Source organism: Pogona vitticeps, chromosome 4, assembly GCF_051106095.1.
Source record: "Pogona vitticeps strain Pit_001003342236 chromosome 4, PviZW2.1, whole genome shotgun sequence".
Classification (NCBI taxonomy): domain Eukaryota; kingdom Metazoa; phylum Chordata; class Lepidosauria; order Squamata; family Agamidae; genus Pogona; species Pogona vitticeps.
Window position 1 is genome coordinate 234,454,350 of NC_135786.1, and position 27,520 is coordinate 234,481,869.

At 42.0% G+C, this 27,520-nt stretch overlaps 2 protein-coding genes across 4 annotated transcripts in view; one reads left to right on the plus strand and one right to left on the minus strand.

Moving 5' to 3' along the window:
* TRAPPC9 (trafficking protein particle complex subunit 9) overlaps positions 1-20,663 on the minus strand; it is a 324,135-nt gene extending 303,472 nt beyond the window's left edge. For 2 of the 3 annotated variants that reach the window (XM_020804535.3, XM_072999383.2), the window contains exons 1-4: positions 20,525-20,663; positions 16,685-17,283; positions 5,777-5,922; positions 3,114-3,242 (exon numbers count right to left, since the gene is read on the minus strand). In XM_020804535.3, coding sequence (XP_020660194.3) covers positions 3,114-3,242; positions 5,777-5,922; positions 16,685-17,268 — 859 coding nt within the window. In that variant the 5' untranslated portion in view covers positions 17,269-17,283; positions 20,525-20,663. Of the gene's footprint in view, positions 1-3,113; positions 3,243-5,776; positions 5,923-13,835; positions 15,724-16,684; positions 17,284-20,524 lie in introns of those variants that run through there. The other variant, XM_078391677.1, reaches the window with a different exon arrangement.
* A 515-nt stretch (positions 20,664-21,178) lies between these two features.
* CHRAC1 (chromatin accessibility complex subunit 1) lies at positions 21,179-26,336 on the plus strand. Its single transcript, XM_020804534.3, has 3 exons — positions 21,179-21,381; positions 23,300-23,426; positions 25,543-26,336. The coding sequence occupies exons 1-3, from the start codon at positions 21,226-21,228 to the stop codon at positions 25,683-25,685; spliced, it is 426 nt and encodes a 141-aa protein (XP_020660193.3). The 5' UTR covers positions 21,179-21,225; the 3' UTR covers positions 25,686-26,336.
* The last annotated feature ends 1,184 nt before the right edge of the window (positions 26,337-27,520 follow it).

Below are 27,520 nucleotides of genomic sequence, written 5' to 3' on the forward strand. Positions count from 1 at the left end.
TCTATAGATGGCACTTCAAAACTGGCAAAAAGGGTGCTAGAGATCCAATTCAGGTTAAAATACTGTCAGCAACTTGGAATTTTCTCTTGATACAGGTGGTAGATAAGTATATATAATTTCTAAACTAGAAATGTTCTTGTTGAATATAATAACAGAAATTGTTGATTGGAAGATACACATATACAGTGGTGCCTCGCTTAACGAGCGCACCGTATAACGATTAAATTGCATAGCGATCCGTTTTTTCGGATCGCTAATGCGATCGCACAACGTTTTTCCTATAGGGAAAAATTCGCTTTGCGAAGACCGGTAAGCGTTTCGCTTACCGATCTTCGCAAAACGACCCCCGCCGATCAGCTGTTCGGCGGCCAAAATGGCCGCCGGAAGCCGGGAAATGGCCTAAAATGGCCGCGCGCAGCGTTTTCGCGCCCTCGTTAAGCGAGGCGAGGGCGCGAAAATGGCTGCCGGCCATTAGAAAGCTTCGTTGAACTGTGAGTATTTGGCTCATTTGGAACGCATTAAACCATGTTTAATGCGTTCCAATTGAAATCCCTGCCCCATTCAACGATGCTATGCGAGGCACCACTGTACAGATTAATTTAGGTTAAAATATTGTCAGCAATTCTGGATTTGATGTGGGTTTTTCGGGCTCTTTGGCCATGTTCCGAAGGTTATTCTTCCTAATGTTTTGCCAGTCTCTGTGGCCGGCATCTTCAGAGGACAGGAGTCAGAACTCTTACTGTGCTTTGTTGCAGTTTGTTGGATAGTTGAGTATTTATAGCTGTGGGAACAACTTTTGTCCTTTTCAGGGGATTCGGTGATTATGGTGATCAGTGTGTTTTTGTTGCGAGTTTATTGTTGTGATAAGGGGGGGAGCTGATCCGTCACTATGATTGACGGGTTCTGGATTTTCTTCTGTATAGGTGGTTGATAAGTATATATAACTTTTAAATTAGAAATGCTCATGTTGAATACAATATTAGAAATTGTTGACTGAAAGATATATAGAAAGAGATAAACATATGTGTACTATAATATAGTTATGCAGTTGAGATTATATATTAAATTTAATTCAGGTTAAAATACTATTAGCAATTTTGGACTCTCTACTGTATAGGTGGTAAATAAATATAACTTTTAAATTACAAATGTCTATGTTAAATACAGTAACAGAAATTGCTGACTGAAAAGTAAACATATATGTATTATAACATGGTTATGTAGCTAACATTATATATCAGATAGTGTATTATGGTAATCACTTCAAATTAGAAAGGCTTTTGCTGAATTTAATACTAGAAGTTTTGAACTGAAATATATGTGTGTATATATACATACAGTGGTACCTCCCTTAACGGGCACCCCGTTTAACGACGAATCCGCATAGCGATGGCTTTTTTGCGATCGCATTGCAATGTTGCCTATGGGGAAAAATCGCTTTGGCCCATTTTCCCCCAGCTGAGCGGCGGGGGGCCCTCCCCCACGGTCCTTCCCGCCGCTCAGCTGGGTGAAAATGCCGGCGGTGGCTTCCGAAGGACCGCGGGGGAGGGCCCCCTGCCGCTCAGCTGGGGGAAAATGCTGGTGGTGGCTTCCGAAGGACCCTTCCGAAGGGTCCTTCCGAAGCCGCCGCCGGCATTCCCCTTTGGAAGGGGCATTTTCACCCAGCTTAGCAGGAGCCCCGCTGCTCAGTTGGGGGAAAATGTCAGCGGTGGGTCCTTCCGAAGCCACCGCTGGCATTCCCATTTGGAAGGGGTATTTTTGCCCAGCTGAGCAGGAGCCCCGCCGCTCAGCTGGGGGAAAATGTCGGCGGTGGCTTCGGAAGGACCCCGAAGCCACCGCCAACATTTGCCTTCCGAGTTCTCAAAGGGCTTTAGCCCTGACATTGGGGAAAGCCCTTTGAGAGCTCAGAAGGCTCTCAGCGGCGGCGGCAGGGTAGGGGGTGTCCGGATGCTTTCCAGGCTGGGATAGGCCGGCGCGGCGTGGCTCCCGGCGGCGGGGGCAGGGTAGGGGGGTCCAGATGCCTTCCAGGCAAAGCACTGGAAGGCATCTGGACCCCCACCCACCCTGCCGCCACCGCCGCAAGCCGCGCCGCACCCGGTTTCCCAGCCATGCTCGGACTCTCGGGAGTCTAAGCATGGCTGGGATAGGTGGCAGGGTGGAGAACTCCGGATGCCTTCCAGGCAGAGAAGCAGTGGAAGGCATCCAGACACCCCCTACCCTGCTGCTGCCGCCGCTTGGAGCCGCGCCGCGCCGGGCAACCCAAGCCATGGACCCTGAAGGACCCCAAAGCCACCACCAACCACCAACATTTTCCCCCAGCCGAGCAGCGGGGCTCCTGCTGAGCTGGGCGAAAATGCCCCTTCCAAAGGGGAATGCCGGCGGTGGCTTCGGAAGCTCCCGCCACTCAGCTGGGGGAAAATGTCGGTGGTTGCTTGGAAGGACCGCGGGGGAGCCCTCCCCCTCGGTCCTCCCAAAGGCCCCATTTTCAGCCAGATGATTGGCGGTTCCAAAATGGCTGCCCGCTGTGTTGACTCGCTTTAGAGGCACCGAAAATGGCCGCCCCTATGGAGGATTTCTGCTTAGCGGTGAGTTTTCCCCCCATAGAGGTTCCTATGGGTTTTTTTGCCCCGTATAGCGATGAATCCAGATAGCGACAATTTATCCGGAACGGATTATCGTCGCTATGCAGGGCACCACTGTGTGTGTGTGTGTGTGTGTGTGTGTGTGTGTGTGTGTATACACACACAGATTGGAGAATATAATATGATTTAAATATTTTCGTAGGGTAATATGGTTATGTAGTTAAGACTATATATTAGATATGATTGTAGAGAAAAGACCTCCCTGCGTGTATGTTTGGTATGTCTTGTATATTTGTCTGTGATACAATAAAAAATTTAAAAAAAGAAGGAAAACCCATATTCTATTAATAATTGTGGAATAGAAGGCTAACAACATCTGTAGAATTAACTGCAAATATTATAGGATGATATCAATTTAAAAGATAGTTTTTGCCCACATAATAAAAGAATGGTTCCCACATGAGGCTCAAAACAACTATTCTTCTAAAAAAGGAAGAATTTGCATTCCTAGTTAAAAACTTAAGTCCTTACCTGGTCGGTGCCTATTGGCAGCCTCTGCAGCAGCTGAACCTCCTTGTGCCCTGCGAGCACCAAGTTTACCTCCTGTGCCACCGGGATAATGATAGATAACAGAGGCTGAGCACAGCCCTTCAAGAGCAGCTACAGGAAAAAAAAAAACAATGTTTTATGTGGCAATCAAATCACAATCTACTCTTATAATGTATCGGATACACAGTCAATGCCAAAACAGACAGACAAACAAACAGGAGATGCCGTTCTGTCCCTTCAGCGCTGCCTGGAGACCGTTCGGGAATGGATGCAGGAGAATGGGCTGAGGCTGAACCCGGACAAGACGGAGGTACTGAGGGTGGGCGCTCCCACAGTTGGGGATTTGGGAAACTCCCTCATTTTTGGGGGAGTGACCCTGCCTGCCAGGGATGGAGTTTGCAGCTTGGGGATTCATCTGGACCCGGCGCTCACTATGGAAACCCAGGTGGCGTCCGTGGTCCGCACCGCATTTTTCCATCTTCGGCGGATAGCCCAGCTGCGACCCTACCTTGATGTGGGGGCTCTCAACACTTTGGTACATGCGCTTGTAATCTCAAGATTAGACCACTGCAATGCGCTCTACGTGGGGCTACCTTTGAGGCTGCTGCGGAAACTACAGGTGGTGCAGAATGCTGCGGCCAGATTACTCAGTGGAGTGAGAAGATACCAACATATCTCGCCCACTCTGGCCGCATTGCATTGGCTGCCCATCCGATTCCGCATCGACTTCAAAGTGTTGATGCTTACTTACAAAGCCCTAAACGGTTTAGGACCTCAATATTTGGTGGAACGCCTTCTCCCACCTAGATCTACCCGTGTCACCCGTGCGAGCCAGGAGGTGAGGCTGAGGAGCCTGACGCCGAGAGAGGCCCGGAAGGAGAAGACCAGAAATCGGGCCTTCTCGGCGGTGGCTCCTCGCCTCTGGAACAACTTACCTCCTGAGATTCGCGCGGCTCCCTCGCTGGGCATTTTTAAGAAACAATTGAAAACACTGATGTATAGGCAGGCTTTCCCAACAGATAATCCCTGACGATTTTTCTTTTATATTCTTTGATTTCCATTTTTGTCTATTTGTAATGTTTTTAATAATTTTATTGTTGCTCCAATTGTAAGCCGCCTAGAGTGGTCTAGTGTGACCAGATAGGCGGGATAGAAATAAAATAAATAAATAAATAAATAAACCCTACCATCCTTTTCAAAGGGGAGGGGTGTCCAGTAAAGCATATATGCCTCAGTTAAATCCAGGCTGCATTACTGTAATGTGCTCTACATGGGGCTGCCTCTGGAAAGTGCTCATAAACTTCAGAGGTCCAAAACACGGCAGCAAGATGTTAACTGGGAATCACATAACCCCCTTGTTACAGTAGCTCTACTGGATGCTGATCTGTTTCAGAGCACAATTCAAAGTGCTGGTTTTAACCTATAAAGCCCTAAAGGCTGGGGTCCAACCTATCTCAAGTAGACCTGTCTAGATGGGTGGGGTATAAATGTAATAATAAAATTAAATAAATAAATCTCTAAGACTGCATCTCCCTTTATGAGTCTGCACAGGTGTTAACATCACCAGGGAAGCCCTTCTCTTGTTCCACCCACTTTCACAGGTATGTTTGCTGGTGACATGGAAGAGGGCTTTCTCTGGTCCTGCTCCCAGACTTTGGAACTCCCTCCCACTGGAGACTGGGCTGGCACCATCTTTGCTGTCCTATTGCAAGCAAATATTTTTCTCTTCAGGCAGGCTTTCCCTTAATGACTGGCTCCCTGAGTGAGTTTTCTTAAATGGATGGTTGTGCCTCACAGCTTTGAATGTATTTGTTTTGTTGTTGTTGTTGTTGTTGTTGTTGTTGTTGTTGTTGTTGTTGTTGTTGTTGTTGTTGTTGTTGTTGTTGTTGTTGTTTTGTTTATTTAAAATACATTGCCTTTCTCCCAAAGGATCCAAGGCAGGTTACAACATTTAAAAGAAACAAAATGTATTGTTGATGTTGCTTTTGTTTATCATCTTTTAGTGTGGTATTTGTACATTGTTTTTAGCTTTGAATATTGTATTCAAATTATGTAAGCTACCTTGGGTGCTTTTCAAAGAGAAAGCCAGAGTAAATAAATATTTTAAATAAATAAAATAAATACTGTATTTAAAACACTATGACTAGAAAACATAACGAAAGTTCTAAAAGTGAAGGTACACAGTTATTATAATTCCTATACGACATTAACAGTACAACTCATAACTTGAGCTGCTACCAGATTTCACTCCAATAAACTTCTTATGCAGAGAAAGCTAGAAACAAGACTGCCAAACCATGTCATGGTTGTTATATATTTCACTGTTCGGCAATCCTGTTCAGCCAAAGCAAAAAAACATTATGAAAGATAAACAACTAGGAAGTAAGCCTGCTGTTAAATGGAATCATGTCTACTCTCCTGTGGACTACTGTATATATAATTTCCAATGAAGAGTATATGAAGCCATATGTGAATTAAAGACTTATTACGAATGTCAGAGTGATAGCCATTCCACTGGGTCTTTAACAATTATGTGTATTTTTAATATATCTCTCTAAAATGTACTTTCTTTTCTTAAAGTGAAACAGGTAAATAATGAATAAACTAGGGAGTGCACCACTGTTAAGTTTTTCAGTCATTCCTACCTCCAAGCCACAAAAAGTCATTGACAGAACGGAGCAGTTCCACAGCCATATGGTAATGCACAAGGGAATCTTGTAACATCCCAGCTTGTAGACACAGGTCACCAACATGCTTCCGCATCCGGCCCTGGCAACGCTTCTTATAATGTCTAGAATACAAAAGTATATAATGTGAAATTGTTTTCACTTACCACAGTGCACTAGAAAGCAGTGAAAATATTTACTTTAGCAATTTACTTATCACTACTAATCATTGCTCATTACCCATGAGCAAACAGACTAGCTGCAGCCATCACAATAAGGGTGAACGAAAAGAGAAAGTGTAGAACCAGTCACAATAGAAAAATATAAAATCATACATATGATGTACACCTATATCCTGTACATGTAATACTATCAATGGTTCTTTCAATGGAACATTTTTTTCTCCATTCCTCCTTGTCCTTTTTCCCCCCAACACTACTAGCTGACCTTTTGCTATTCAGGGACGAAGAAAGGAAAGGTATCATGCTATGGCTATGTCTGTTTCAAAGAATTTGAAGAAGCTTTAAAACAGAGGTTTCAAGATCAACAAATGACTTTCATTACGCTAAAATCTCATACTTGTTTCCCACATCAAAAACTTTTGATTAATACTCTTACAGTGCAGATGGCTTGAATGGTTCTAGAATCTCTTAAAAGAAGCAGATCTCATTTTCTGCCTGCAGTGTAATTATAAACAGAAAAACCAATAATTTATCGCAGTGGTAGTTGCCAGGTAGTACCCGTATTTTTCGCTCCATAAGACGCACCTCTCCATAAGACGCACCAAATTTTTAGGAGAAGAAAACAGGAAAAAATAATCTGTTTTCTTCGCTCCATAAGATGCACAGACTTTCCACCCCCCTGTTTTGTGGGAAAAAAGTGCATCTTATAGTGTGAAAAATACGGTATGTTGAATGAAACAAAACATCCTCTCTCTCTCTCTCTCTCTCACACACACACACACACACACACACAGAGAGAGAGAGAGAGAGAGACTACTAGTTATACAACTACGTAACCTACAAATGAACACCAGTTTATGTTAGAAATGAACAATTCACATATATTTCCAGCTCTCACCTAAAACATATCATAAAATCCATTGTCCTCAGTTAACCCCACAATACAACCATAGCTTGTTTGAACCATGAGATAGATTTAAAGGATTTAAACAAGACACTTCTTGAAATAAGATACCTACACCAGGATTTTTTTTAAAAAAGGGAATATTGTTAACCAAGCACAACCTTCCATAAGAAAAAACATCTACATTTTGTCATCTACATTTCCCTTTTAAACCATTCAAATGGATACTCAGTGGTCTTTGGACTATCTTGGACAACAGATACTTGAATCTTATGGCCTCTGTGAGGCAGTTCTGTACTTGCTTAATACAACTGATCAATTTGAAAACTAACTTGCCATCAGCAAAAAACCTCACAACAGCAATGCAGATATAGGAATCAGACTGCCAACTCTAGTTAATATGCCTACATTGTAAACACTATCACGTGAGGATACAATAAATTAATCTATAATAAGACGAGTCCCACCAAATCGAGATTTAAGGAACTCAATTTGGTGGACAGAATGCCTGAAGAACTTTGGATAGAGGCTCGTAACATTGTACAGGAGGAAGCAACAAAAATGATCCCAAAGAAAAGGAAATGCAAGAAAGCAAAGTGGCTGTCCAAGGAAGCCTTACAAAATAGCAGAGAAGAGAAGGGAAACAAAATGCAGGGGAGATAGGGAAAGTTACAGAAAATTGAATGCAGACTTCCAAAGAATAGCAAGGAGAGACATGAGAGCCTTCTTAAATGAACAATGCAAAGAAATAGAGGAAAATAACAGAAAAGGAAAAACCAGAGATCTGTTCAGGAAAATTGGAGATATCAGAGGAACCTTTTGTGCAAGGATGAACATGATAAAGGACAAAAATGGAAGGGACCTCACAGAAGCAGAAGACATCAAGAAGAGGTGGCAAGAATACACAGAGGAATTATATCAGAAAGATTTGGATATCCCGGACAACCCAGACAATGTAGTTGCTGACCTAGAGCCAGACATACTGGAGAGTGAGGTCAAGTGGGCCTTAGAAAGCCTGGCTAACAACAAGGCCAGTGGAGGTGATGGCATTCCAGCTGAACTATTTAAAAACTTAAAAGATGATGCTGTTAAGGTGCTACATTCAATATGCCAGCAAGTTTGGAAAACTCAACAGTGGCCAGAGGACTGGAAAAGATCAGTTTACATCCCAATCCCAAAGAAGGGAAGTGCCAAAGAATGCTCCAACTACCGCACAAGTGCACTCATTTCACACGCTAGCAAGGTTATGCTCAAAAGCCTACAAGGTAGGCTTCAGCAATATGTGGACCGAGAACTCCCAGAAGTACAAGCGGGATTCCGAAGGGGCAGAGGAACCAGAGACCAAATTGCTAACATGCGCTGGATTATGGAGAAAGCCAGAGAGTTCCAGAAAAACATCTACTTCTGCTTCATTGACTATGCAAAAGCCTTTGACTGTGTGGACCACAGCAAACTATGGCAAGTCCTTAAAGAAATGGGAGTGTCTGACCACCTTATCCATCTCCTGAGAAACCTATATGTGGGACAGGAAGCAACAGTTAGAACTGGATATGGGACAACTGATTGGTTCAAAATTGGGAAAGGAGTACGACAAGGCTGTATATTCTCCCCCGGCTTATTTAATTTATATGCAGAATACATCATGCGGAAGGCTGGACTGGAGGAATCCCAAACCGGAATTAAGATTGCCAGAAGAAATATCAACAACCTCCGATATGCAGATGATACCACTCTGATTGTGGAAAGTGAGGAGGAACTAAAGAACCTTGTAATGAGGGTGAAAGACGAGAGTGCAAAAAACAGTCTGAAACTCAACATCAAAAAAACTAAGATCATGGCCACTGGCCCCATCACGTCCTGACAAATAGAAGGGGAAGATATGGAGGCAGTGACAGATTTTACTTTCTTGGGCTCCATAATCACTGCAGATGGAGATAGCAGCCATGAAATTAAAAGACGCCTGCTTCTTGGGAGGAAAGCGATGACAAACCTTGACAGCATCTTAAAAAGCAGAGATATCACCTTGCCAACAAAAGTCCGAATAGTCAAAGCTATGGTTTTTCCTGTAGTGATGTATGGAAGTGAGAGCTGGACGATAAAGAAAGCTGACCGCTGAAGAATTGATGCCTTTGAATTGTGGTGCTGGAGGAGGCTCTTGAGAGTCCCCTGGACTGCAAGGAGAACAAACCTATCAATTCTAAAGGAAATCAACCCTGAGTGCTCACTGGAAGGACAGATCCTGAAGCTGAGGCTGCAATATTTTGGCCATCTCATGAGAAGAGAGGACTCCCTGAAAGAGACCTTAATGTTGGGAAAGCGTGAAGGCAAGAGGAGAAGGGGACGACAGAGGATGAGATGGTTGGACATTGTCACCGAAGCAACCAACATGAATCTGACCCAACTCCGGGAGGCAGTGGAAGATAGGAGTGCCTGGCGTGCTCTGGTCCATGGGGTCACGAAGAGTCGGACACGACTAAACGACTAAATGACGAAGATGAGTTGTTCATCTTCAAAGCAAGATACATACCATCATTGGTATGCCTCACAGTATCTTTCAAAGATTCAAGAGGTTAATCTCTACATAAAAAATTAACATAAATCCAACATCAGAAACTATAACATATAAACACACACATACAGAGAGAGAGAGAGAGAGAGAGAGAGAGAGAGAGAGGAAATACTTCTGTCTCTACTCTGTTTCTCACCCAAGGTAATTAATTATGTACAGTATTTATATAAAATATTTTTACCCTATTTTTCTCCATAAAAGGACCCAAAGTGGCTTATATAAGTAAAAATTGCTAAAAACAATAAATTATTCAAATATCTAAAAAGAATTAAATAAATATTATATTAAAATAGCAGGTGAAAACATTACTAAAACAGATTAAAAAACAACAAATACTAACCACCCCAATTTTAAAACCCTCAGTCACTAAGAGAAAGTCTGTATGAAGAGAAAGGTCTTCACCTGCTTGAGGAACAAGATGCCTACACCACAGGTATCTGGTGCAGCAACAGAGAAGGCCCTCTTCTTTATCCCCATCAAAAACACCTGTGAGGGAAATGGAACCAAAAGAAAAGCATCGCCTGATGACCTTAACACCCATGCAGGCTTATAAAGGAAGATATGATCTTTAAGATAGCTTGGACCCAAACCTTTAGGAATTTATAGGTTAAGACCAGCAATCTGAATTGTGCCTGGAATCAGATCAGCAGTCAGTGGAGCTGCTGTAACAGGATGATTATATGATCCAGGTAACCATCTTCAGTTAACAATCTGGCTGTAGCTTTTGGGACTCACTGAAGTTTCCAAATACTTTCTCCAAAGGCAGCCTCATAGAGAGTGTGTTACAGTAATCCAGCCAGGATGTAAGTAAGGCATGTGCCACCAAGGCTAGATCAGACCTCTCCAGGAACAGGCACAGCTGCTGCACTGGTTTTAACTGTGCAAAAAGGCACTCCTGGCCATCACAGACACCTGGGCATCTTGAAGCACACCCAATAAATCTTGAAGCACACCCAAGCTGTGCATGTGTGTTTTCACAGGCAGTGCAACCCCTTCCAGCACATGCAGCATCCCTGTTTTTTGATCCCCCTTTTGACTGACCAGGAGCATCTTGGTCTTGTCTAAATTTCAGTTTATTTACCCTCATAAAGTCATTACTGACATCAGACACTAATTTAGCACTTAAACACTTTCCTTGGATTGTGATGGAAAGGAGAGTTGGCACGCTGGTGATAGGTAAGATAAAGGTTCCCCTTGACAATTTGTCCAGTTGTGTTCGACTCTAAGGGGCGGTGCTCATCTCCATTTCCAACCCATAAAGCTAGCGTTTGTCCGAAGACAATCTTCCATGGTCACGTGACCAGTGCGACTAGACACGGAACGCCGTGACCTTCCCACTAACATGGTACCTATTTATCTATTCACATTTTGCATTCTTTCGAACCGCTAGGTTGGCAGGAGCTGGGACAAGCGATGGGGGTTCACTCCGTCGCATGGATTCGATCTTACAACTGCCGGTCTTCTGACCTTGCAGCACAGAGGCTTCTGCCGTTTAACCCGCAGCACCACCACATCCCTCTCTGGTGATACTGAACACCAAAATTCTGGACAACCTCTCCAGTAATTATCCAATACTGTGGAATCCAAGGAGGGCCTTTTCAATAGTGTACTTACTGTCTCCTCTAAGCATGCTGGGATCTTGCCCTGATGCAAAGAGGCATTCACCACTCCTCCTACCCACTTAGTCAGTTCCTGTCTGGAAACTTTTAGAACGGCAAAGGTGCAACTTGTGGTAGCCTTCACCTTTCTAAGGCTGCAGAAATTGAAGTTTATCCATTAACTCTGGACAAGCATGGGCCCTAATTACATATGCAGAACCTGTATCAACTACAGCATCCACATCAGAGTGGATCCAAGCAATTTTGCCTGCAAAGTGCTGTGCAAATTTTTCATCGTGAGCTACAGTGCAGTGTGCCTTCTTTTCTTGCAAGATGAGCACTTGAAAAAGGTCCACTGTATGACTGTGTAAACACAATAGTGGCAGAGAAGAATAACATATCTGCTGCCACCATGGCCATGGTTTGGTTGGATTAACTCCACATTTTCTACCACTGCTCTAGTCTTCATCCCACTCATTTCATCATGACCAGCAATGCAATAATCCACAGGGTCAGTTTGATTCTACCTCATGGGAGGGGATGCTTAGGAGCAATCCTGTCAGCAACCCTGGCCATTTCCCACTCCAGAGCCAAACCAGAGCTTCAACAGAAATCTGCTAAGGCATTAAGAAACTCTTCTCAACACCAGCCATATGGATTCTTTATATCAGCCAGAGGTGACTGCAACCTGAAGGGACATCTCCTTGTTCTCACTAGATAAGAAAAATTAATTTGACTGATCTGGCACAACTGGCTGCATCTACCTGGTGAACAAGCGAAGTTATAACTCCAGACGTGTGCTAGACTCGAGGAGACAATTCCCCCACACACACCTCCATAAGCCAAAAAGAAACTACAGGTTCCGGGCAAGTGAGAACTGCTGGATAGCTCAGTGGCCTTGGTACCTATGCCAGAGATTGGGAATTCGCTTCCCCGCTATGCCTCTTTGACTGGGGCTGGACTCAATAATCCATAGGGTCCCTTCCAGCTCTCCAGTTCTAAGATGATGACAAAGAAGAAGAAAAAGAATGTGTGGGCGGTGCAATCACAAAGTCATTGGCAATGTTTTCCTCTTAAGAGCAGGGGGTGTAAAAATTCCAACCAGAGTACAAAACAGCTCAAGAGAGAAGCCTAAGGAGGACTCACATCACCTCTCAACAGACAGGTACCATCAATTTCTGAACTTACTTTTTTTTTTTTTTGCACTATCCATGGGGGGAAGCTAAGCCTGAAGACATGCAATTTTATCCAAAAAAGCTTGCGATTTGTTTAATTTTTAGTGGTCAAATAAAAGGTATCGCCCACTCTTACATTTGTAGTTAGAAAAGTGGCAGCAACCAGAATTTTTAAAAGAAAATGAGAAAGAAACTGCTTCCACCTGACTACAGTATAGAAAGCCAGAGACATGAGGGGTAAGCACATTTGTTCGCATCAGACCTTAAGAACAGAAACAGACTTTAAAAAGAAAGGAACAGGGACATTTTTGCCCATGTTGGACCTAAGGACAAATCATATTTACTATTACAAGAATGAGGCTCGGTCTTGCACATTCAACTACCATTTTTGTGGCAACATAGAGTTTAACATGAAGAATTCATAAGTGGAAACCACATTTGGATTGTATTCTTACCGTATTTTTCGCACCATAAGACGCACTTTTTCCCCACAAAAGAGGGGGGTGGAAAGTCTGTATGTCTTCTGGAGCGAAGAAAACAGATTATATTTTCCTGTTTTCTTCTCCTAAAAAATTGGTGCGTCTTATGGAAAGGTGCGTCTTATGGAGCAAAAAATACGGTAATTCTTTTTTTTAAGACAAATTTGCACAAAGCTTAGTTCACCCAACTAGAATGCAAAAGTTTGTCACAAAAGACATGGCAGGAATGGGTGACGGAGATGCAAGCTGAAGGCTCGCTTACATTATGGCAGTAAATGTGAAGAATTACACTATGCCACTAAGCATTTCTCCTGCACTATACATGAGAAAATTGTGCATTTGCTATTCTTATGCAATTACTTCAAAACCTCAAATACTCCCCTTATTCATGCATGCAAGTTAAAATATAACAAACTGCTCTCACTATATTGTTCCAGAATATTTACAAAGTTGACAGATTGTGGGGTTCTTTTGTTTTTATATATGTAGTTCATTCCTAACTATAAAACAATTTCACCATGAACACAGAAGTCATGAGAAAATCTCAAGTATTCAAAAATGAATAAGTGAAAAAACAAACAAACATGCAAAATAAGTTGGAGAAGATTTCTATTTTTAATGCTACTAGAAATAACTTCACCAATTTTCAGTTGACATGCTTAGCTACAATAACTTATAATCGTAACAGCACTCAGGCATTGGAAAAGAAACCAGCAAAAGTATTTAACTTACATGGGTAAAAATAATTTCTCTAGTTTTGAATCTAAACAGGCAAGTGCTTGAACAGCAAACAGTTGTAAACCAAATAAATAAATAACCAAACACAAAGCCAGCAAATACAGAGTCAGAAGCTATTGCTGGGAATCATTGTTTTAACACTAATCCTTACCCTCCAACTTGCTGATGGAGGCAACTAACAACAATTTTACAATATAAGGACAAAACTGTCAAAGGGATTTGCCAAATGCCAAAAGAAGACAAGTTTCAATAGGAGTCCAGGCAGCAAAAATCAACTGTTGTGTTAAAGAAAAACACAAATAAGCAACACTATATTACACAGTGGAGGCAAAGTAAGAAGTCAGCACACAAAAACTAGCTAGCTTTTAAAATGCAGCACAATCAAAAGCCTACCTTTTGAGACCCAAAAACACACTCACAGGGCAGTAAGAGAGGGAAAAAGGGAACAAGGAAGGAAGGAACAAAACAAAATTAGAAACACACAAGAGTAGAACAGAAACTAAACAGCCACATACACACATTGAACTTAAGCACACAATAAATTTTACAAATTGAAAAAAAAGTAACTGTTAATTCAGTCCTTCATCAATATATTAAAAGTATAAAGTACTAAAACTTATCTTGTCAGTTTAATAATAAAAGTTTACATGTTACTGTATTTGAATCAATGACCATTTCATCATAAATCTAAAAGCAATGCATGCAGATTGGAAATAAAAAGAATGAAGAAAATATTTTACAAAATGTAAAGCCAGTTGAAGCTACTGTATTGATCTCAAATATGGAATAACCACTGATAGAACTATTACAAATATGAGCAGCAACCCAAGAATCTCATACTAGTAACTAGTTTGGGTTACATTATATTCTCTGTGAGTGTTACTATTTATATTTATGTTTATTTATTATATATATTTAGCTTCTTTAACAGAAGACAATCCTATTAACATCTACCACAAATGAAGGAAACACTTGGTGTGCTTTGAGCAACAAAGTCATTCTCCTACTAATCATGTCTTACCAAATACTAAATGTCTGAATGAGTTAACCAACCTTTGTTGCATTACTACAGAGACATTACTAAGCAAAGTTACATAAACAATTTCACCTAGGTTAGAAGCATCTTGGAAGAATTTTTCAGGGTAATTCAGGTGTGGAAGATCCATTACACTCTAGTATAACATCGTCCCAACCATCCAGCCGAAGACTAATAACATGCACATTTTAAATTATGAATTCAGCACCATGGACAGTGGGTGTCCCAAGGACTCATATTTCGGCTTCTCTATGTGGCTTGCACTAGCTCAATTAATGCTTATTCCTTTGAACAACTAAAATCAGTATCATCTACGTCATACCACAAACTGCTTTTAAAATTCCTCTAAGTCCCAGAACTAATTCAACAAACAGAGACATATATTAGCAGAACTCACTGAATGCAAACAGTGAAGAAAGATTGTATATAATATTTTAAATAAATAAATAAGTATGAACCACACAGTGAATTGGGGGGGGGGGATTAACTTATCAAAATATGTGGTTACTGAAAAAAGGAAGAACCATACAAAAGACCAGGTTAGCTACATTCATAGGAAATGTTCACAGAGGAAAAGAGGAACAAACTATTATACTCTGAAATAGATAAAACTGCCTTATTTTTATCCTTCAATATGCATTTACAGTCATGAAACTCTCTGTTCAACTTTCTTATTCTTTTCTCAAAACTTTAGCACCAAACTTCTGCCTTTTTTGTGTGCAGTACTACAATCATGAGAGCTCATCCATGCTAATTAACGAGATGCAGTTGTGCCAGGCATACACCCAGCCACTGTATTAGCCTCAATTCACTGCTGCTTTCACAATTGTGTTACTGCATGCAGAATAACAAGAGCATTTCGGACAAAACAGATCTGCCCTACTGCTGCAAAAATTAAACAACCATCTTATTCTCTGAATATATTCTCAAAGGCTTTTTGCCTGTCATTGTGTCACCACTGTTATGGGGCCCAGCACAAATTATACCCATGTAAAGAGGAACAAAATGGATACACTGAGCAAATAAAGCTCAGAATAATATAGATAACGCAAGTAATATTCATCCATACAAATAAGCTGTGAAGCATAGATAAAGCGAAAGAGGCTTTTTTCCCCGCTGTTGATATACAGTGATATGTGGTCAGAAGAATAAGCAAGTGCGCTACTAAAAATAGTGCATGGGTAACAACGTATTTTGTGGAAGACTCTATGAGGTTTCTATAAAAATAAGTCTCCATGATTGAGAGTTCCCCCCTTCTTCTGTGTTCCCTCTAAATAAAACAGAGCCATGAACACACCCATCATACTGATTTGTCAGGTAGGAACTGTAGAACTGCATTCCTTTTCATTGAAACACGAAGGATTTCTGCGGCTGAAACCCTGTTGTTTAGTGCAATAAGTCACACTATAGTAGGCCGGCTGAGTCAGTAGGAATTTGGTGACTTGCCACCTCTGTAAATTCCATTGATTTAAATGTGTCTACAGTACTTACTTTACCATAGTAAGTTATGACTAGGGCAGGCCCATTTGATTCAGTGGAAATTATGGAGCAGTTGACCCACCAAATCACCACTGATTCAATGGCTTACTCTAATGTGACTTACTATGCTAAGCAATAGGATTTCGGGCTATTGTGTACCTGGACTTTAAAAATCCTTTCAACAAAGTTTTACACCAACGACTCCAAGCCACATCCAGAGGATAAAGGACAAAATGCTGCTGCTATTTCTTTTTCCCTATCAGCCTTCATGTCAGAGTCCATCACATTTGGATAGCTCTCCAGACTCTCAGAGTAGAATTTCTGGGGGTGGGTACCTTGAAGAAGATTGTTTCTGCTAGTTCCATTACTTGTGCTTTTTTCAGCATCTGATCCAATGAATACAATTGCATTCAAATATAATCAAATTGTGTCAACTGAAACCTTTTAGACCAAAGTTAGAATACATAGCTTTCAATAATAGCTTATCAATGTGTTTCTATTTGGAGTATATGACAATCAATTTAAATGATCAATTACAAATTCTCTGAAAATGTTTACAAAATTCCATTAATGATGGCACCATAAAATGTTATCGCTATAAGAACTGCAGTAAAGCAACTTGCTACAAACTTGAGGACCAAGAACCTTTCTTCAGTTCTAGCTTTGTTAGCCAAACAAGATGCACACACTTTAGAAACTCTGTACGTCAGTATATAAATCTACTTACCTACTATCTGTGTCTAGGCCTACAAAATCCTTCTTCTCAAAAGGAACACATAGAAGAGGGATCTTATCTCCTGATTTATCTGTGGCTCTGTCTAGACGTTTGGATTCTAATACAATAAATAGAGATTCAATGAAGTCTTCTATTCTCTTTTCTACATTTTCACATTCATCATAGTTAGGATAGAATGCCACATCAGTACGAGGCTGCTCTGCAATTTCTCCCTGAAGCCCAAAGACAAACAGCCGGGAATCATAAAGTGTGGAACCGTATATTTCCTTCTGAAGGTGAAATTTTTCAAAGGTCTGAGGCCAATCTTTTCCTGAGGAACAGTCCGTAATGGTTATGAGTCCAACCACTTTGCGATGTGTCTGAAAATCCCCCCATTCATTGTTCTCTGGAGGATAATGATGTCTGTAGCGGATATAAAGCACACGTTGAGAGTCACGGACGTTGATCTGACTCACAGTGGAGATCCGCTTGTAGATCTTAAAAAAGCTCTCTTCAGGAACAATTCCAACTGGCTGAACCACAACTAGCAATGTTTGATGGTCCTCTGCACACTGCATGTAGTCTGGGACACTCATCTTGCCTCATGTATGCTAGTAAAAAAAGAAAATGGAAAAAAAAGAATTATTTCTATATTATCATGGGAAAGCACACAGATTAAATACATGGTTTGGGTATTTGGGTCTATTTACCTTGAACAAACTAGCAAATATTTGCTAAGCACAAATCCCAGACTGGATGTCATACATCATATTTTGTTAAACTCCTCCCTTGCACTTCTATGTAAAACCTTCCAGCAAAAAGAGGTGCATTGCAGCTCCTGGAAGCCTCCACCCACAGGTGGAAGTAACAGAGTCCCCTGAACTGTTTAACATCTCAAAATATCCATGTTTCAAAAACAGAATTGTACTTGTCACTTCTGGTTCCATTTTTGACATTTCTGGCTCTCTGTGTGCCCCTGTAGCATTCCACAGAGAGAAAGTTGGCCCATGAAATTCCAAAGTTTTCTATCCCATACCTAAGAGATCAGTGAAAACAAAAACAAAAATCAAGATAACCCCTGACATGAGAAAAAAAGGAGAACTAGGTGAGAATAGAAGCAAAAAAAAATCAATCTAAAATGGGACATCATAGGCGACAAAAACTATTCAACATGAAGAACTAGAGACTGATACTGTTTTGGCAAAGTCAACAAAGTGGCAGCTCTTTGCTACTAAAGCATAATGGATTTTTTTAAAAAATGTTGATGTTTTGAGCCAATGTAAGGGTCTAGGAAACACATTATTCAAGAGGGCTCCAACTTGAGTAGAGAAAGAAGACAAACTTGGTGCTGAAAGTCAAACAATACACCACATGGGTCAGGCATGATGTTGCCCCTTGGTTGCCTCCATACCCTTTATTTATTTATTTATTTATTTATTTATTTATTTATTTATTTATTTATTTATTTATTTATTCATTCATTCATTCATTCATTCATTCATTCATTCATTCATTCATTATCCCGCACATCTAGACCAACATCTACTCTGGGCAGCTAACAACATTCAAGAATAATAAAAAACAAAACAACATTAATACAATTGAAAACAACAAATAAATTCTAGTGGATGGACCAAGTTATATTCTACTGAACAGATAGGGTCAACATTAAGAAGCTTGTGAGGGCTTTGGTGATGGCTTTGTCAAAAATGTTTCATGATTCCTGACTACCAAGAGGTCTTGCTTAGAGATACCCCGAATTGGCACCCATTACAGAAGGGAAAGTTCAGAATAATTTTGTACAGCTGGACGCTTTTCTTCTGAAATTTAATTTGTAATATGCGCCACATAATGTTGTTTACCTATCCCAGAGTCAAGAGATACATGTTTAAGAGCTGTTAAAACCTGATTATAATGGGTGGACACAAAGGCCTCAAAACCACCAAATAGAGTTACAAGTAAAACCATTATATATAGGTGTATGGGATGAAAAGCAAGACATATTTGAGAATAAATCTGAAAAGTTAAAAAGAAAAAGGCCAGTGTGCATTTTTCTCTTCCTAAGGAGTTCAACAGGAGTTCTAAACTTGTGATATGTATGGGCTTCACAAATTAGATGAAAAAAAATCCTGCTTCTTTACTCCATAAAATAGACTGCATACAAAACTTTATACAGTATATTCTTTTGTCCATTTGTCCGGAGAAGCGGCCTGTTAGCCTTCATTAGATTCCCAAAGGGATCGATCACCACAAAAATGGCTAAAAATAGCTGAAGTAGAGGGTGTAGAAAAACAAAGACAACAGATCTCATGTGTCTTTAATAGGGGTGTACTAGTATATTTCCCACAGAATACCTGAAGTTTCTGCTGTCAGGAGAGAACCAATTAATAACACAGTCCGTGGCTAAGTTTTTATTCTCAGTTTTAAGAATTCGTAAAATGTTATATTAAGACAACCACATGACTCAAGTTTTATACCCACAATATGTTATAACAACTTACTTATTCTGTATATTTTGTACTGTATTATGTTTTTATCTTTGAATTTTCGTGGTCTATGACCGTATGATAAAACTTAACTTTAATAGGGGCCCAGAAAAGATGAAATTGAAGCTCTTTCATCTAAGGACAAAAAAACCAAACCGAACCAAACCAAACAACACATGGTCCAGCTGAAATTCTTCAGGTTCTTCTCCTTTTAAGCTCTCTACCACTGGAAGGAGTAAATGCACCCCCATCTTGGAGACGAGGTGAAGAAGAGATGGGATTTCTAGAAGCAAATAAGCTTCTTAATCATAACAACCCACTCCTGTACTCTTCTTACAGCCACTCCTGCTGTTGTGGCTGTGCTGCACTTCTTACCTCTCAGCATTCCTGGTGCAAAGTGTCAGACTTATAAATAGTGAGCAGGGGATGTTTGCAACCCCCCCCCAAATTTTTGAATTTCAAGAAACCAACGAGGAGCTTCCTGCCATGTTTTAAACAGGCAAACCAAGAAGTTAGGACTCCAGCTGCGGAACTTTGTAGGGGGGAAAGAGGATGACCTGATCTTGCTTCCCTCGTCTTTTAATTCCATGTTTTTTTAAAAAAACTTTTTGCCTTAATGGATGCAACTGTTTTACTATCTAGAATTGTAGGTGGTGTTTACGGCTGTAAGCTGCCCAGATTTGATGGGGTGGGGATACAAATAAAAAAAATGAATAAATAACTGGTACTCCTATGATTATGATTATTATGAGAGTGGTCATCTGACCAGATAGGCGGGGTAAAAATACAATAATTAAATAAATAATTTACTGAAGACAGGAGGGCCGGGCGTGCTCTGGTCCATGGGGTCACCAAGAGTCGGACACGACTTAACAACTAAACAACAACGATTATTACTACCACGATTCCCCGAAAATAAGACAGGGCCTTTTATTAATTTCTGCGCCAAAACTGCATTAGGGCTTATTTTCAGGGGGTGTCTTTATTTTTTCCCATGTGCAATCATCTACATTTATTCAATTACAGTTCCTGTCCTCGTCTTCTTGTTGCTGCACAAGGGTGGAAGGCGGGGTTTCACTTCACTGGGGCTTATTTTTGAGGTAGGGTTTATATGACGAGCATCCTGAAAAATCCTACTAGGGCTTATTTTCCGTTTAGGGCTTATTTTCGGGGAAACAGGATACTCCCACTACTCCTACTCTTTACTCCTCTCGTGATTCGAGGGCGAGAGGAGGAAAAAGAGCGGGAAACGACTCCTTCTGAGGCGAACAGCTGTGAGGTAAAAGCTTCATGGAAAAAGAGGCGCCCCTCCCCCTCCGTTCCTCCCCCCCTCCAGCCACGGCCAGGGGGTTCTGGGCTTGCTCACCCAACACAGCCGGCTCGACGCAATGGCTCCGCCTCTTCCTCCCGCCTACAAGTAGGAAGCGGAACTCCGCTGGCCGATGGGAAGGAGGGAAGGTGTGGCAGAAACCCCACGTCCTTCAATACGCTTGCGCTTGTGGGAGGGGGCGCATGGAGGGGCGGGCTCGCTGCGCATGCGCCCTTCCGCCCGCCCGCGGCGACCGGCCTGCCTTTCGGAAACGTTCTAAGAGCGCGACGTCGGCGGAGAAGAAGAGCAAGACCCGCAGGCCTCAAGCCTAACGGTCACTACCATCTGGCAAAAAATATATATATATATTTTTTAAAATGGAATTCCCCTCAGAACATATAATGGGAAGTACGTCTCCCCTTCCTTCTCCCAACACAAAGGGGCGCTGTTTCAAAGCAAAGTTTCCTCAGAAAAACATATCAAACGTCGGGAAGCGCGTCCTGGCGAAATGCCTCCTGGGACATGTAGTGTTTCCTCTCAAGAAGAGGAAAGGGCCGGCGGACGGGGTCCGAGCCAGGGTCGCAGTGCATTGTGGGACAGATACTCCTTTCTTTCTTTCTTCCTCCCTCCGTCCCTCCCCCGGAGCCTCTCGTGAGAGGGGAAACTACGAATCCCACAAGGCACCGCGGAGCTTCTGCGGGGGAGGGGCGCGCGAGTGCGCGTGCGCAACGGCCACGGATGAGCCGGAACGATAGAAGATGGCGGCCAGGTTGAAGGGAGGAGGAGGCGGCGGCGGGGACCAAAACAACCGGCTCGTGTCGCTGCCTTTGTCTCGGATCCGAGTGATCATGAAGAGCTCGCCCGAAGTCTCCAGCATCAACCCGGACGCTATTTTCCTCACCGCTAAAGCGACGGTAGGCTTCGCTCGGGGGAGGGGAGGGGGTTCAGGTTCAGCTCTTCCGTGGCGCATGGGCTACCCTTCTGGAGGAGCCAAACGGGAGCGTAGCCCGCAGGACCCCCGGATCTCCAAGGGGTCGGTGGCAAGCCCCCAGCGGATGGCGGGGAACGCGGATAACAGCAAACGCTAGAGGTATATCGCAAGGAGGCCAAGTTCCGGTAACGCTGTTGTAGAAACAGCATGCACTCTGGCTCCTCTAGTGTCCAACTCTGGTAACTTCACCTTTAGAAATATATGTACTGTACATTTGTAGGCTTTTGGGCTTACTATTTTTAATATTTTCAGATGGTGGAGCAGCGGATACTAATCCCATGAATACAGAGGGCCTCCTGCACATGTTTCTGGGAGGGTTTGGTATTTTCAAACAGCAGATGAGTGAAGCAGTGGATACTAGTCCCGTGGATTGGGGGGGTCCTATTGTTCCTTCTTTTAGAAACCAAAGGGTCAACCATCAGGAGGAAAAGGGCCATTTGTTCTTTGAAGAAAGCTTTTAAGAATTGAACTGGACAGCTGGGTTTTGTTCCTGTACTCCTTTCCTACTTTTTTGGCCTTCTTTGTATGTTTGAGGTTCTAACTATACGCTACCTCAGTCATGCTGTTTGCATCCACTTTGTTAAGTGCGACCTGGGTCCACCTTCTTTGTCAAGTGTTGGAATATGACGTTGTCCTGCTTTTCCTGTGACAGGAAATGCAACAGGAAGCTGCAAAACAGGGGCCAACTTGGGTACCCAAGTAGGATGGGCCATACGATCTTTCTGAAAGCATTCCTGATACAGAAGCCACCTGTTGCTGGAAGAGATGCTGCTTGGTTTTTCTCTGAATTGAGATATTAAACACTTACAATCCTTAACTACATGAGACGAGACAGTGAGTGGTGGAGACAGAAAGAAGTGTGCAGCATCTTTACTATTGTTGGATAATAAAATACTTTCCTTTTCTAAATACTGACATTCACAGCATCCACAATACTGGGTTTTAAACCTGTCATTTCACTGCATGCATTTAGTGGGTCAGGCTTTTATGTAACCACATACATGCTTAACTGGTATATTTCTTTATTATTTAAAATATTTTACCCTGCCTTTCTCCTTAAAAAGGACCCAAGGTGGCTTACATTTACTAAAAGACAGAATTTAAAACTAACAACAGTGAGTATACGAGTGCTAACAAGAATCAAACAAATCCAAAGTACAAAAGATAAACAAAACCACACATTTAAAACAGTATGATACAACAGTCAATTAAAAAACCTCACTAAGGCAGTCATTCACTGAGGAAAAGCCTGCCTGAAGATAAAGGCCTTCACCTGCTTGTGGAAGGACAATACATATGGGGCCAGCTTGGCCTCCAGTGGGAGGGAGTTCCAAAGTCTGGGTGCGGCCGCAGAGAAGGCCCTCTTTCGTGTGCCCTGCATACACACCTGTGAAGGTGGTGGGAACAAGAGAAGGGCTTCCCCTGGTGATGTTAATACCGGTGAAGGTTCATAAAGGGAGATACATTCTTTGAGATAGCTTGGATCCAAGCCTTTAGGGCTTTATAGGTTAAAACCAGTACTTTGAATTGTGTCTGGAAATGGATCAGCAGCCAGTGGCTTATGTGATTCTTGTGACCAGCCCCAGTTAGCAAACTGGCTGCTGCATTTTGGACCCACTCAAGCTTCTGAGCATTTTCCATGTTTCCAGAGAGTGTTACAGTAATCCAGTGGAATCTAAATGGGGCATCGCTAAGGTATATAACTGGTATGTTTTAAAGAACTTTAATGAATGACCTCACTACCAATGTTTGCAAGAATGTGGCCTTCTTAGTTTTTGAAAGGTGACTGAGGCCCGGGCAAAAGATAGTGACATAAAAGCACATATTCTTTTTATCCTCAGGAGCTGTTTGTTCAGTATTTAGCGGCACACTCCTATAAGCATGGCCAGGGCAAGGAGAATAAAGCCCTAACTTATAATGACCTGTCCCGTACAGCAGAAAAATCTGAGACTTTTCAGTTCCTAGCAGGTAAGTCTGTTAATAAAACGGAGAGAAAATTGTTTCTGCTGGAGGGAGGATATGTACTAGTTAATTGCAGCTTTTGAGCCACACTGAGGTTATTTTTACTGTGCTGGCTGTGGGCGGCAAAGCTTCAGGCTCTGAACAGAATCGCTAATACGTAGCTTAAATGTGCAATTCATCCCTGCATGGCCTGTGACATTTCATGGTTTTGAATCATTTGTATTAAGATCCCCCTTGATTTTTAAAGCTACTGAATTACAGAGGCTGTCTGGTGTTTGCAGTTGAAGCAGCTTGGGTTCAAGTACCCACCGAGCTGTGAACTTCACAGGGTAATTGTGGGAGCCTAACCTTCCTCATAGGAGAGTTGTGAAATAGATAGTAAAGAATTGTATTGGCTACCGGAGAAGCTCACAAATTAGAAGGTGCTTGGTAATCAATATTGATTTATCTTCATATTATCACAAGCTCTAAACTTGTTGTGATTGGGTTTGTTAAAGATCTGAAGCAGTGCCTCTTTTTTGGCAGGAAATGATGACTGAGTCTCTTTTTGAACGTTAACAGATTAATTTAACATTAAGTGAATCTACAACAACTTCTATCGGTTCAAGACAACTAAGATCTGGTAACTGTCCAAATTGTGAGGACGATAACTCTGTCTGGAAATAAGACAAGATTCATTGAGGGGCTGGCCCAAAACGTTCCCGGTCGGTCGGTTTCCTCAGCGGAGCACTCCGGACCACACATATTATCCCACAACAAGGGTGTCTGGCCCAATCTCCCTCAAGCGGTGGATGGTTGAAGGATGGGGTCTGGCCGAATCACCTTCCTCGAGTGACCTTGTCCCGGTGGAAATTCATGTTAATACAGTGGTGCTTCACTTAGCGATTGCTCCATTGAGTGATGAAATTGCTTAGCGATGGGGTTTTGGCCATCGCCAGAGCGTTCGCTTCACGATGGCCCCTATGGGGGGAAATCGCTTTGCGATAATCTCGGGGAAGCGATCATGGCAAAGTGACCCTTTTTGCAGAGCTGATCTGCGGTTCCAAAATGGCCGCTGGAAAAACAAATTGGCCGCCCGCTGTTTTGCCTCACTTTAGAGGCACTGAAAATGGCCGCCCCTATGGAGGATCTTCGCATAAGGCCAGTTTTTAAGCCCATAGGAACGCATTAAACACGTTTTAATGCGTTTCTATGGGCTTTTTAAAATCGCTTAGTGATTAAATCGCTTAGCAATGTTTTTCCTGGAACGGATTAACGTCGCTACGCGAGGCACCACTGTACATAATACATTACATAATACAGAATGTTAAAGAACCTGTGGCTTCGTTTGAAACCACTTTGGGTGTAAGAAGAGCTTATACAAGGAAGTGGGCATCAAGAACAAACAAAACAGGAGTTGACCGAAGTTAGCTTTGGATCTGCTGGTAGCTGTCTGGTGATTTAGAGTAGCAAAGAGCTTGTGACTTCAAAGCACTATTTTTGACTTGTAAATTAGGCTGCTGAAATGAAGAAAATTTATGAGGATATACTAGTACAGTGACGGCAAACCTTTTTGGGCTCGTGTGCCCAAAAGGGGGGGGGAGAAACTAGGAAGACCGGAAGTGGCAGTTGCAGGGGGAATCATAGCGACGGACGCAGAACAGGGAGAGAAAGGGGGAGGAATCATGGTGACAGACGCACAACAGGAAGAAAAAGGGGGAGGAATCATGGTGACAGACGCAGAACAGGAAGAGAAAGGGGGAATCCCGGCTGCATCCATTTCAAAAGGTTTCTATCCACAAGGGCGGGTGAGAGGACCACTAACGTCGCGTGCCAGAAGAAAGGGTTTTGCGTGCCACCTGTGGCACGCGTGCCATAGGTTCACCATCACTGCACTAGTAGATCACGTGTATAATTTTGTATACTCAATGGACAACAAATTCCTGACTGAACAGGAGATACCTTCCCTTCTTGAACCATCACTTTGCAAACAGTGGACCTTGGAGCTCTAGTGAAGAAAAATTTCAATGAAAAGAGGAAAAATCTGTTCTTTTAAAACAAATCTTGTAATGGGCTATGTGTAAAGCTAGTTGTTTTATAGTGGCTCAAAAAGTGTTATTTAATGAATATGATCATTTTTCAGATATCTTGCCAAAGAAGATCTTGGCTAGCAAATACCTTAAAATGCTGGAGAGAGAAAAAGGAGAACAAGAGGAGGAGGAGGAGGAGGAGGAGGAGGAGGAACAAAAAAGTGAAACTGAAAGTGATGATGAAGAAGCATCTTAAGGATGAAAAGTGATGGTGTGCACCGTGTCCTTGTTCTATAAACGTTTTAGATGATTTCTGGCCACTTAAATTCTTGCTATCTCTGTCTTGGTTGAAAACTAAGACTTCAGCATCGGTTTGAATATGTACACGGACAATTTTCTTTTGTATCTTATGAACTAGCTTTTTCAAAGACTACTCATAGCATACCAGATGTTCTTGTCACAAGAACGGTGTCTCTACAATAGAGAAGTTATGTCTTCTCTGCCCACATTGGGCAACCTCAAGGTCATGTATTTTTCTACTTGCCAAAGCTATGGCTCTTCTCTGTGAGCTAAGGCAGGCCTAATCTTTAATGTTTTTTGTAAAAGAGAGCTGTTACTTACTTGTTTCATAGAAGACAGTCTACTTCTGTTAATAAAGATTATCTGATCCAGTTGAGAACAGAAGTGTCTCAGTATTTAGATTTGTCAGTTCAGAAATGCAGTGGACACTACATTGCATGTTCTCAAAGGTGAGGGAGGAACAACCCAGCTGCTGCCTGTAAATATGAATGTTATGGAGGTTTTCAATGTATGCTTAATGTATATAGGACTGACATGTTATTTTTTATATATATGAAACATGTAAGAGCTGTTTACTGTTCCAGTAAAAGAACAATGTTTTGTTACAGCAGAAGCTTTAATACTTTATAAATGCAGAATAGTGGAAATTTTTACAACCTACGTGCATGCCCTTCGTATGATAAAATGGGTGTTTTCCGTTGAAAGGCCTTGAATAGAATAAATCATAGAATGATGAAGTTGGAAAGGACTGTTGAAGCCATCTGGTCTAACCCCTGCTCAGTGCAGGAAATCCCATGCTGAGACTTTTTGCTACGATGTGTATCTACCTCCACAATGTACTTGTAAAACATATTACACAAGATAGAGGAGCAAATCTATTCTGGAGGTTTTGTAGTGAGTTTTTAAAAGTTGTGTTCAGAACCCAGCAGTGTGGCATGCGCTCAGGTTAAGATTCACTCCTTAAAATGGTTTAATGGCATTTTGTACTCCCTTTACAACTTAGCCCCTTTAATGGGCCATTTAATCAGTCTTTTCCTTTGTTCAAAAGAGCCTTTTGCCAGAAATTTCACTTCATACAACTGAAGACAGAAAGCCCTTCAGTTTCACTGTGATGTAGAGCCAAATATCTGGATGTGGCCCAAAAGGGGTAGTTAGACCAGTTAAAGGAGTGAAACACCTTTTCCTAGAGGAAAGACTGGTGCACAATATGGACCCTTTTCATGAATATTGTTAAGGAATTACGTGATTTCTAGAGTATCTTCTTGCATTACCTGATTAGATAGGTTTGAAAGATTATAAAATTAAGTACATGATGGGTAGACAAATGGCTCAGTTATCAGATATGTGTCATGAGTTTATAGTAGGTATGGGCAGTCTCTGGTGACATTTATGGCGGCTTGCCACACTTCCCATTTTGCCTTAGGCTGCAACCGAGACCACAATATTTTGCTGTGATTTTTTTTCTTCAAGAATATTGAGAAAGGACAAAGCTCACACAACAGCAAGAATAGCGAGAAGACCCATGACCAGTTTTATATCTTTCTACACATTGGAGGAAAATGTGGAAGAAACATACCAGATGTTTGCCATAGCTGGGCAAGCAGGCAGCATCCTTTTCTTGAGACTTGTGAAACCATGGCTGGCTGCTGCTGGTTAATGCTTTCAAAAAGCATTCAGTGTCCTGGCAGAGAAGGGGCAGCCCTAGCCCAAATGAAGCAGGGAAGATTTCTGAAAACACCCATTTGCTTAGTTCCAAGAATTGCAGCGGCAGGGAGGGTGGGGATCCTACCC